The following is an 11963-nucleotide window of genomic DNA, read 5'->3' as shown; positions in this document are numbered from 1 at the left end:
TGTTTGGATGGGGTGTGTGTGGGGACAGCTTGTTGATACGCAGCGGGAGCTGGCCTGTGGGGACGGCACCCAGAGGCCCTGGGATTCCTGCCCCTTCCCTCATTTCCCAGGGCCCCTCCTCAGGCTCTGGCCCAGTTGTCCTGCTGGTCTTGCCCTCCCCAGGCTCCAGGTACCCTCTCTCTGCCTCCAGTGTCTGTGTCCCCTTCATCCCTCAGTCCCCTCCCACCCCAACCCTCCTGCAGTCAAGGGCCCCTTTCAGCCTGCCGAGTCTGGGCCACCTGCCCAGCCCACCACCCTGGGGCATCAGTGAGAGTGGGGGTCAAGAGGCTGGGAGGGAAGGACCACCAGGAGAGGGGGAGGAAGGGAAGTGGGGCGAGAGGGAAGGAGGCACCATCCGGGCTCTCACAGGTGGAATGGAGGCGAGGGTAGTGAGGAGGCCCCAGGGTCTGACAGCACCCCACTCCTTGCACACCCCACTGCAGCCTGGTCCTCAGGGGACAAAGTGCTCTCCGCACAGCCCACTGCAGCCTGGTCCTCAGGGGACAAAGTGCTCTCCGCACAGCCCACTGCAGCCTGGTCCTCAGGGGACAAAGTGCTCTCCGCACAGCCCACTGCAGCCCAGTCCTCAGGGGACAGAGTGCTCCCCACACACCCCACAGCAGCCTGGTCCTCAGGGGACACAGCGCCCCACACACAGAGCCTCGGGCCTCTGTGAGCGCCCACGTGCCTCCCAGGTCCAGGGTCAGCAGGGACCCCTCCCGCCCTCCACGCTGCCCCTGCGGCCTCCTCGGGGGCTGGCACCTGGGAGTGGCCCCCTGTTCACCACGGAGCCTCCTCCACCCAGTGCCTTGCTTTGCCGGAGATAGTGTCTTTGATGCTCTTTTTCCACCGTTTCAGTTTTCTTTAATGTTTTCCCTTCACAGCAAACCCCAGTGTCAGAGCCAGGGCTGAGCGCCAGCTGTCAGGCAGTTTCTGTCTCTGTCATCTTAGCTGACGAGACCTACGCACCGCACGGCTAATATCAGCAGTTTCGTTTTTCCTGTTTTCCATTCATTAGAACAAAATGCTTAGAGCGAAATGTGGTGAATGACCCAGTGACTTAACAAACGTCGGGGCTGGGCGGCCAGGCCGGGCTCCTGGAAACCCCAGGACCACCCCCAGCACCGATGGGCTCGGGAAGCTTCTGCAGGAGGAAAGAGGTGGAAGTGAGGCTGCCCCCCCCCCCCGCCACTGCCAGGGTCCTCCTGAGAGCCAGCCCCCGGAAGCCCCCCATCCACGCAAGGCCAGAGGGACCACCGAGGGCATGGGGAGAGGCCCAGCGCCCTGGGTAGGACGGGAGGCGTGGGTCGCAGGAGGGCCTGGAGGAAAGAGCCCGGAGCCTCACCGCCCACCGCCATCGGGGAGGTTGCCCACCGCCATGAGGGAGGTCTGGCAAGGCAGGGGCCCACCCAGCACTCGCTGCCCCCAGCAGAGCGGGCTCCGGCAGGCCATGGTTCAAGCACAGTGGCGCTGGGACCTGGGCCCAGAGAGGGCAGGGCTGGCCGGGGGAGGGGGGACAGAAGACCCTCCCCCCGCCCAGGGGGCTCCTGGCTTCAGGAAGGGGCAGCAACACAGAAGGAGCCGAGAGCCTCCCCGGGCCAGGGGGGCAGACCCACCTCCTCCTCCTCCGGCCCGTGTCTCGCTCCTCTCCCCCTCTGTCTGTCTCGGTGCAGTGTGTCTCTCCCACCAGGAAGAGGGGGTGGGCTGGGGGCGGGGCCCTCCGCCCGCCCGGGACAGCTTCCTCTCCTCTCCTGCGGCAGTGGAGGCTGTGAGCGGCATGCCGGCGGGCGGGCGCCCTGGGCATGGGGACCCCGCGGGCGCTGTGGCCACTCGTCTGGGCTGTGCTGCAGCTGGGCTGCTGGCCAGGATGGCTCCTAGGTAGGTGGGCCGGGGCTGGGTGGCGCGGGGTCAAGGCCGAGCCTCCCCTTCGCAGTCTCCGGCCAGTGGGACCGGGCCTCCGAGGCCCAGCACAGCCCCCGGCAGGGCGCTAGATGGCCTTGAACAGGTGAAGGGCCCTCTCTGGGCTCCGACTGCTCACCTGCCGTCCTTGCCCGGGGTGGGCCCTGTCCTCGCCGAGGGGTGGGCCCCGTCCCTCTGGGGAGCAGGCAGGAGGGCCCCGCTTTTGCTGGGAGGCCTGAGCGACGGGCAGGCTCGCGCCCTCCCTGTAGGATGACAGCGCCGGCCTGCCAGAGCCCAGACCCCGGGCCCACCTGTGTTTTCCTGCGGGAAAACGGACTGGCCGTTTCCTTGAGGGCACAGGCTGGACGGCCTGACGGTGATTCTGCAATTATGTCAGCGGGGCCCCGGCTCCAGTAACACCCATTCAGCCCCCATCCCCTCGTGAGCCCGGGCCGTGCCCCACTGGGTCTGTGACAGGCGCCCTGGGGCACAGGGCCAGGAGCGTCTGCAGGGCTTCCAGAAGGGGCCTGGCCCCAGCGTCCTGTACAGGCTGTTCCCCGGGAGGCCCTGCAGGCCCACGGCCAGAGCCTCATGGTCAGGGAGGCGCCCCTCCTGGCTCCCCTTGCCCTCAGCCGCCGTGCCAAGTCCTGCCGGAGGGGAACACCAGGGAAGGGGGCTCCCAGTCGGCCCTAGGGCCTTTCCTCTGGACCTCATTGGGCTCCGGGGGCCAGGACCTTGGAAGGGCCACGGGGAGGGGGGGCAGCCCTGACCCCCTGGCCACCTGTCCTGGACTCCAGTGCCCAGAGCCCTTCAGGCGTCTGTGCCAGGCCTGGGCCTGGCCAACAGAGTGGGACAGCCGGACCTCCCTACTCCCCTTCCTCCCCTGGACTTGCTCACCGTGCACAGAGCAAAACTCAAGGCTGTGGTCAGTGGTCCAGGAGTCTGTGGTCACAAGGTGCCCCATGGGGAGCCCTGGGGGTCCAGGCATGGCGTGGGGAGGGGTGGAGACTGGGTGCATGTCGCCCGGGAAGAAGGGCCGAGGCTCGGGTGGCGGTGACTTGCCTCCCATGACCTGCTCCCCTCCAGGGTCCCTTCCTAAAGAAAGGAAGGATCAGAACGTTAAAGGGGTTGGCACTGGGGAGCTTGGGACAGCTCCCTTAACTGCTCTGAGCGGAAATCTTTCCACCGCAGCTTGGGGATAAAATGCCACTGTACAGTGTCATGAGAATTCCGTCTTGTAAGAACTGTCAGGCTCTGCCTATGACATACTTTTTCTAAGTCAGATTCTTTATTTTTTTCAACTTACAATCTTGAAAAGTATTTGAAAGATACAAAAAAGTACAGAAACACAGCAGTGAACACCCTGCACCCAGTGGCCAACCAGCGACCCTGGGTCAGTGTGCTGGGGCTGCCGTGGTGCCCCCCACCCCAGGCTGGCCACGTGGACCTCAGAAGCCTGTGGGCTGGTGGCTCTGGAGGTGGGAAGTCAGAGGGTCCTCAGGGTCTCAGGGTTCTCTCTGCCCGAGGCCCCTCCCAGCCCCGGGCAGCGGTAGAGATCCTGGGTGTCTCTGGACCTGTGGACACATCACCCCAGCTCTGCTCTGTGTCACACGGCGTGCTGTGTGTGCAGGTCTGTCCATGTCTTTTCCCCATGAAGGACACAGGAACGGTGCGTTAAGGGCCACAGACCAACCCCTCATCTCACCCGATCCTGCCAGCAAAGACCCCGTTTCCCGTAGGGCCACATTCTGGGGGCTGCTGAACGCCTGGGTCTGGGGCCGCACAGCCCACAGCCCTCTCGGTCCACACACAGCAGTCACAGAGCCCCCTAAGGCCCAGGGCAGAGGCCCCGCTGCAGGCCCACCGTTCAGACGCCCCTGCGTCGCGAGCCTGCCCTCTGCCTGGCCCCTTCCCGGATGAGTTGAGTCAAGGACCCCACCTCCTCGGACCTCAGCAGGTGTCCCTCTCCCTGGCTTTGTTGGGCCCAGCATTCTTCTCTTCTTTTTGTAATCAAATCTCTATTTCATTTCCGATATGGAAATCCTTAGAATTAGGATGTTTTGAGGTATAATTGGCATGCCTCATCATATTCATTTCAGGTATACCATGTAATGATTTCACACTTGTATATATTCCAAAACGATCATCAGAGTGGGTCTGGCTAATATCATCACCATATACAGGTACCAGTTTTCTCTTGTAAGGAGGACTTTCAAGATCTACTCTCCTAGGTACTCTCAAATATGCAGTACAGTATGATTAACCCTAGCCCCCATGCTGCAGATCACACCCCAAGGACTTATTTATACCTGGAAGTTTGTACATTTTGACCGCCTTCACCCATTCCCCCACCTCAACCTCTGGCAATGGTCGTCCCTGGTGGCTCGATGGTAAAAGACCCACCTACCAACGCAGGAGACACAGCAGACGCTGGTTCCATCCCTGGGTGGGGAAAATCCTCTGGAGGAGGAAATGGCAACCCACTCCAGTATTCCTGCCTGGGAAATCCCACGGACAGAGGAGCCTGGCGGGCTACAGTCCGTGGGGCGCACGGAGTCAGACATGCCTGAAGCGACTGAGCACGCGCCTCTGGCAAATTTCAGTCTGTTCTTCGTACCCACGAGCTCGATTTTTATCTTGCTTTGTTTTGGGTTTTTTTTGTTTGTTTCTTTGTTTTTAGATTCCACACATAAGTAAAATCAAACAGCATTTGTCTTTCTCTGTGCAGCTTACTTCACTAAGTATAATATTCTCCAGCTCCATCCATGTTGTCGCAAGTGACAAGATTTCATCCTTTCTTGTGGCTGAGTAACCCACTCCAGTGTTCTTGCCTTGAGAATCCCAGTGACAGGGGAGCCTGGTAGGCTGCCGTCTATGGGGTCGCACAGAGTCGGACACGACTGAAGCGACTTAGCAGCAGCAGCAGCAGTATTCCACTGTATAAATGGACCATATCTTCTTTATCCGTTCCTCTGTCCATGGGCACTCGGCTTGTGTCCATATCTTGGCTGTTGTAAACGATGCTGCTATGAACATGGAGGTGTGTGTATCTTCCAAGTGAGTGCTTCGGTTTCCTTCACATGAAAACCGAGTGAAACTGGTGGATCATGTGGTAGTTCTATTTTTAGTTTTTAAGGAACCTTCATACCTCGCACCAGTTTCCAGTTTTCTCCACATCCTCTTCGCCACTTGTTATCTCTAGTCTTTTCGATGACAGCCGTTCGGCATGTGCGAGGGACCGGCTCGCTGTGGTTTCTGTGTGCATTCCCGATTCCTGCTCATCACTGATGCTGAGCGCCTTTCCATGTCCCTGTGGCCCACCTGCACATCTTCTTGGGGAAAATGTCTCCTCAGGTCCTCTGCCCATTTTTTAATCAGATTGTTTGGCTTTTTGCTATTGTTTTCAGAATTTTTTATATGCTCTGGGTATTAACCCCTTATCAGATGTATGATTTGCAAGTACGTTCTCCCGTTTGCTCGGCTGCCTCTTCAGCTTTTGATGGTGTCCTTTGCTGAGCGGGCGCACTTTGGTCTGATTTTGACAGTGTCCTTTGCTGAGCGGGTGCTCTTTGGTCTGATTTTGATGGTGTCCTTTGCTGAGCGGGTGCTCTTTGGTCTGATTTTGATGGTGTCCTTTGCTGAGCGGGCGCTCTTTGGTCTGACGCAGCCCCGCACACCTATCTTGGGTTGTGCTGCAGGTACGGGCATTTCTGAAGGACCCAGGTAGGGCGTGAGTGTCATTCACTTGTAGGAGGTCACAGACATGCTGGCCCTTCTTGGGGCACCTGTTGGGGACCCCACAAGGGGGTCATTCCCTCCGGGTCCACTGCAAAGGAGAGGAAGGTGCACCTTTCCCTTTGGGATGAACTGGAGACCCAAGGCAGGGACCCCCCAACCCATGAGCAGTGCTTTCAGCAGCGCAGGTGGGCGTTGCCCACATCAAGCATCAGACAGCAGCTGTGAGATGCGGTCTCTGAGGGCACGCTGAGCCCTCCTCAAGGCTCACAGCCCATCACACCCAGTCCTCCCCCAGGCTCTCTCCCCCGCTGACCCTGCTGGGGCTCAGCTTTCTCCTCAACCCTCTTCTCAAAGAGAAAAAAAGGCCTGGGGCCCCTCGTTGACATTCTATTGTTACAGAAATAGCCAACATTTAAACGTTCAATTCATAAATGATAAGAGCCGACTTCATAGGCGTTCCTACCGCAGAGATAAAGTGAGGCCCCGCCCCGGACTCGGGAAGAAGCTCGGCACCGCCTCCCACACCAAGGCTGAACAGGGACACGGGCATCGCAGGACCCAGGGCCCCCAGCTGTCCGCCGCCCCGGGCTCCCGCCCCGTCCTCCGTCTGCTCTGCGCCTTTTCTGGACTCTTGCTCGGAGGAGCCCATTTTTCTCCCTCTGGGGGCAGCCGGGTACCCCATGAGGGTCCACTCTGTGACCCCACATCCCAGCCCGGCCCCCGGGGCCCCTGACAGCGAAGGCCCTGGGAGGCGAGTGCCCCGTCGGAGCTGGGTCCTGAGCACCCAGAGGGGACGGGCCGCCCACGATCACTGCCCCGCAGGCACCACCCTTGACTGTGGCCCAGCCCGGTAGGGGTGGGGTGGGCATCTGGGAGGAGGCAGCGCTGTGCTGGAGGAGGGGCTGAGAGGCAGCGGAGGTTCGCAGGGTCCAGACGGAGCAGGGCCTTGTCGGCCACCAGCAGGGACCTGCCGTCCCAGGGCCTGAGCAGGCCGAGGGCAGCTGTGTAGAAACAAGGCTGGCAGCCCAGGGTCCAGCTCATCCAGTTCCAACTCCATGAGGCCCCACAAAAGGTCACAGATGGTCATCGATTCCGGCTGGGGGGACTGCTGAGGACCTGACCTGAAGGCGGGCAGGCCCCTCTCCCCAGACATGCGGCCCGCCAGCAAATGTCCACGCAGGGGTTCAGAGCAGGGGGTGCTGGGGGTGCCACGCAGGAGCGGGCTCACTCAAGGCCTCGGCAGGTGGGACAAGAGGTGGCGTGGGTGTGGCGGGTGGGGGCACAGTCTGGGAGGGCCAGTCTAGGGTGTCTGTGAAGCCCCAGACTCAGGCTCGCCGCAAGTGGGAGTCAGGGAGCACCGACCAGGGACCATGGGCAGAGCAGGGCTGGGCTGGGCCAGCGGGACCAGAGCCAGTGTTCTCAGCTGGTGCACCAGCACCGCTGCCGCACGGCTTTGACGGAATCTGTGCTCAGCTTGTACGTAAAGCAGCGGGGCGGGGTGGGCGGTCCTCCACAGGAGCCAGGAGCCGCCCTCCACAGGGGCTGGGAGACCCCAGGCCCGGAGGAGCATTGTGGGGGAGGGGTGCTGGGGCGGCTGTCTGCAGACCGAGAGCTGGGGCCAGACCCGGCAGCCTCAGGCCTGCCGCTCCAGGCCATGGTTCTCAGGGTCCCATGTGCAAATCAGGAGCCACCCTGCACCCTCCAGCCACACGGCGCCTCCTTGCGAAGGGGGCACCACGTCGGCCTCGACTCCAAGGGGGGTGCGACGGACATCTCCTAGGAGGGGTGTCATCCCCCCACCCAGCCAGCGGGTGGGTGTGAGCCTGTGAGGGCGTGTACACCCACGCGGGCGTGTGGGAACGTGCATGTGTGTGTGTGTCAGCGAGCAGGTCCCTGAACGTGGTGGGGCGGCCCCCGGTGGGCCCTGGCAGGCCGTGGCAGGCCTGGTTGGGGGCAGGCAGGCAGAGCTCAGACCCACCCTCAGATGAGCGACGGCCCCGCTGGCCTCTGAGCACCAGTCCCCGAGCTGTGGCAGTACATACAGAGGGTCTCTCGCTCCCCGCCTGGTCAGCAGTGCCCGCCGTGAGGTGGGGGTTCCAACAATGACCCTGTCCTGAGATGGAGCTTGTCCCCGTCCACGGGACGCCCCCAGCGGTTACCCACCCCCTCCCCCGCCCAGAGCAGGCAGGACCCAGGGTGCTGGAGCTGGGACCATGCGGCTCGGACCTGCAGGGACTGGCAACTAGGATTCAGCAACGGAGAGGGTGGAGGCCCTTACCACCTGGGGCAGGGGGCAGAAATGAGGGCCTGGAGGTCAGAGCAGGCCCCAGGTCAGTACAGTCAGAGGACAGAGTCCCACCATGGAGCTGTCTGTGAGAGGTGAGCGTCCTGTCCCGGGACCGAGCGTCCTGTCCCCCGGGGCGAGCGTCCTGTCCCCGGGGACGAGCACGCTGTCGGTGGGGTGAGCAGGCTGTCCCTGGGGCGAGCATGCTGTCCCAGGCGGCAAGCGACCTATCCCCGGGGGCGAGCGCGCTGTCCGCGCGGGCGAGCGTCCTGCCCCGGGGGCGAGCACGCTGTCCCTGGGGTGAGCCCCCTGTCCCCAGAGGCAAGCGCGCTGTCCGTGGGGGCGAGCACCCTGTCCCTGGGGGCGAGCACCCTGTCCCAGGGAGTGAGCGTCCTGCCCCAGGGCCAAGCGTCCTGTCCCCCAGGGTTAGTGTCCTGTCCCCCAGGGCTACCGTCCTGTCCCGGGGCAAGCACGCTGTCCCTGGGGCGAGCACGCTGTCCCAGGGGGTAAGTGACCTGTCCTTGGGGGCGAGCACGCTGTCCGCGGGGGGTGAGCGTCCTGCCCCGGGGGCGAGCACGCTGTCCCTAGGCCGAGCGCGCTGTCTGCGGGGCCAAGCGTCCTGTCCCCGGGGCCGAGCATCCTGTCCCCGGGGGTGAGCATCCTGCCCCGGGGGCGAGCGTCCTGTCCCAGGGCCGAGCATCCTGTCCCCCGGGGCGAGCGTCCTGTCCCCGGGGACGAGCACGCTGTCCCAGGGGGCAAGTGACCTGTCCCCGGGGGCAAGCGTCCAGTCCTTGGGGCGAGCGTCCTGTCCCCAGGGGCGAGCAGGGCTCGGGGGCAGAAGCACGCGGCAGAGCCTCCTCGTTGGTGGGGCTGAGGGAAGGTGAGTGGCCGGGGCCGGGGGCTGTCCCTGCCCACCTCACGCCCGCTCTCCCCACAGAGGCCTCCAGCAGGCCCTGGAGCGCCCTCACCTTCTCTCCCGCCCGGCTGGTCGTGCCCGAGGGAGCGAATGCCACCTTCACCTGCAGCTTCTCCAGTAAGCCGGAGCGCTTCGTCCTCAACTGGTACCGCAAGAGCCCCAGCAACCAGATGGACAAACTGGCCGCCTTCCCTGAGGACCGCAGCCAGCCCAGCCGAGACCGGCGCTTCCGCGTCACGCCGCTGCCCAATGGGCAAGAGTTCCACATGAGCATCGTGGCCGCCCAGCGCAATGACAGCGGCGTGTACTTCTGCGGGGCCATCTACCTGCCACCCCGGACGCAGATCAACGAGAGCCACAGCGCAGAGCTCGTGGTGACAGGTGTGGGCGCCGGAGACCCTAGCGCGGGGCAGGCCCCAGGGCTGGGGTGGGAGCCGCCAGGGCAGGGTGGTCTTGGGGTCGCCAGGCTCCGTGCCGGGCCTGCATCCCACTCCCAAGACTGCGGTGACCCCCGTCCTCGCCCTCCACGGCTGGAAGCAGCCCCCAGATCCACTGTCCTTGAGGAAGGGGGCTGGCAGGGAGGCCTCTGAGGGTGACCTTGTGCTTGGAAGCCCTGCCCAAGGGCAGGCTTGGAGACCGTGTGTGTGGGCCTAGGACTTGGAGGAGCGGACCGCTGGGTGCCCAGCTCTGATCCCTGTCCTCCGGCCCTGCAGAGGCGGTCCTGGAGCCGCCCACGGAGCCCCCCAGCCCCCAGCCCAGGCCTGAGGGCCAGATGCAGAGCCTGGTCATCGGCGTCACAAGCGTTCTTCTGGGGGTCCTGCTGCTGCTGCCGCTGATCTGGGTCCTGGCTGCGGTCTTCCTCAGGGCCACTCGAGGTGACGGGTCCCTGAAGGCACTGCTCCCCGCCTCTGCCCCCTGCCCCCTCCCTCGCCTCCTGCCCCAATCCTATCCCCTCTGTGTTCCCCATCAGGGAGGGGCTGGACTGGGCCTCCAGGGCCGGGGATCCCCTCAGAAACCCCTCTGCTGGGCCTGCTGGGTGCTGCCCCTCCCCGGGGCCTGCTCTCGGGAAGGGGGGAGGGAAGGCAGCCCCCACCACGGCCGTCACCCGGGCTGGACCTCAGCCAAGGCACTGAGCTCTTCTAACCGCCAGGCACCCGAGGTGACAGCCACAGTGACACGCCCGCGTGGGTGTCGTCTCGCCAGGGGACCGCGCCTCCCTCCCTCAGATGTGTGAGGGGACGTGCAGGGACCACTGACGGTGCACCCTGTGGGCCCCACGGTGGCTGGCGGAGGGCCGCTGGGCTGGGCCGCACAGGACGCCCTGGAGCCCGCCGGGCCCTGGGGCTCAGACAGCTCAGGTCCCAAGAGGGCTCTGGGGGCTGGTGGGGAGGCCAGAGGATCCGGCACCTTTCTCGGGGCCCAGGGACCCCCGAAGCCCCAGCTCACAACTGCAGGGCCTTGGGGCTGCCTGACTCGAGTACTTCTCTGCAGGGGGCTGCGCCCGCAGGAGCCAAGACCAGCCTCCGGTGAGTGTCCTTCCCTTCCCACCACAGTCAACCGGTCAACCGGGCAGAGCCACGCCCCTCGCCCAGCATCACTGCCTGTTCCAGGAGGGGTGTGTGTGTGTGCACTCGCAGGCACGCGCGGAGACCGATGACCATCCCTCCCTCTCTCCCCTAGAAGGAGGGCTCCCCCTCTGTGCCGGCTGTCACAGTGGACTACGGGGAGCTGGACTTCCAGTGGCGGGAGAAGACCCCGGAACCCGCGGCTCCCTGTGTGCCGGAGCAGACAGAGTACGCCACCATCGTCTTCCCAGGCCGCAGGGCGTCCGCCGACAGCCCGCAGGGGCCCTGGCCACTGAGGACCGAGGATGGACACTGCTCCTGGCCCCTCTGACTGGCTTCACAGGCTGGGCAGAGTCCTTCAGACCCTCCGCCCAGAGCCAGGGCTGACCGCGTTCCCTGGAGAGGCATGCGGTGGAGAGATGGGTGGGCCACCGAGGGCTTGAGGCCAGCCCACAGGGGACCTCCCGGCACCTGCCAGCGCCTGCCAGCCCTGCCTGGCTCCCGTTTCAAGGCTTGCAGCAATCCGGGGGCAGGAAGCATCATTGTCCCTAAGGGCAAGGGAGGGAGCCTCGCCCAGGACCCCGGGCCCAGCCCTGGACTGAGCTGCCTGGAGCCACCCTTATACACACCCACTGCCTCCCAAGGGAGCCTGGGGCCTGGAGACTGTGCCGTGGAGCAGGCCGGTAGACCCAGCACTCGGGTCCCTCGAGGGGCGCATGGGGACGTGCACGAGGTCAGGGTTCCCCATGGCCTCTGGCCCCCCCCAGGCCCGGAGAGAGCCAGGACAGCAGTGGGCCCTCTGCCTGCAAACACACCAGGCCTTCGTGCAGCCCAGGAAACAGGCAAAGGAGGGAGCTGGCAGAGCTGCAGTCCGCCGCTGAAACTCTCCTGGGGGCGCAGGGTCTCCATGCATCTGCATGTCTCCTGGATTCCCATTCACGGTGCTACTCAGAGGGGTATCAGCCAGGCTCCCCCCAGGGTGCTGGGCAGGTCCCCTCCCGAGGCCTGCACACGCACTCCGGCCATGTGGCTAGGGTCAGCTCGGCCTGGGTGGGGGGCATGTATCCCATGCAGGGGTCCACACGCCCTGCCCTACTCTGTTACACTGTAATTAAAGAGTGAGAACACTCCAGGAAAGGCCCGGAGTTTCCCTGCTCGCTGTTGGGGGAGGAGCAGGGAGGGGCTGGGCAGGGCTGCAGACAGTGGAGGACACAGCACCCCTGCCTCGCTACCCAGGAGCACACGGGCCTCCCAGGCCCGACGGGAGCTGAAAGCCCTCCCCCAGGACCCCGTCCAGCCTCCAGAGCCCTGCCCCGGCCCTATACCGTCAGCGCGCCCCCTGCACGCCCCCACAAGCCGCCGGCCGAATGTGCCGCTGCAGCCCCACAGGCCCCGCGTGAAGCCAGCAGCAGGCTCCAGTCCGCTCCATATGGCGGTGGATGCCCCTGACCAACAGGACAGACACCCCAACCCTGGGCCCGGAGCACAGAGGCCCCTCGAGCCCACACCCTGTGCCTGCCGC

General features: G+C 64.4%; 1 protein-coding gene across 2 annotated transcripts; it reads left to right on the top strand.

Moving 5' to 3' along the window:
- Positions 1 to 1337: 1337 nt before the first annotated feature.
- Positions 1338 to 11573, top strand: PDCD1 (programmed cell death 1). 2 transcript variants are annotated; one of them, XM_025287340.3, is made up of 5 exons: positions 1338 to 1917; positions 8898 to 9257; positions 9590 to 9751; positions 10368 to 10402; positions 10560 to 11573. In XM_025287340.3, the coding sequence occupies exons 1-5, from the start codon at positions 1842 to 1844 to the stop codon at positions 10770 to 10772; spliced, it is 846 nt and encodes a 281-aa protein (XP_025143125.1). In that variant the 5' UTR covers positions 1338 to 1841; the 3' UTR covers positions 10773 to 11573.
- Positions 11574 to 11963: the final 390 nt, after the last annotated feature.

Source organism: Bubalus bubalis, chromosome 6 (assembly GCF_019923935.1).
Source record: "Bubalus bubalis isolate 160015118507 breed Murrah chromosome 6, NDDB_SH_1, whole genome shotgun sequence".
NCBI lineage: Eukaryota > Metazoa > Chordata > Mammalia > Artiodactyla > Bovidae > Bubalus > Bubalus bubalis.
This window is presented reverse-complemented; position numbering and strand designations above follow the sequence as displayed.

Excerpts from the sequence above, each read along its gene's own strand:
- PDCD1 (XM_025287340.3), top strand. The coding sequence starts at position 1,842 with ATGGGGACCCCGCGGGCGCTGTGGCCACTCGTCTGGGCTGTGCTGCAG. Across the intron at positions 1,918-8,897 it reads CTGGCCAGGATGGCTCCTAG|AGGCCTCCAGCAGGCCCTGG; the intron begins GTAGGTGGGCCG and ends CTCTCCCCACAG. Across the intron at positions 10,403-10,559 it reads GGAGCCAAGACCAGCCTCCG|GAGGGCTCCCCCTCTGTGCC; the intron begins GTGAGTGTCCTT and ends CTCCCCTAGAAG.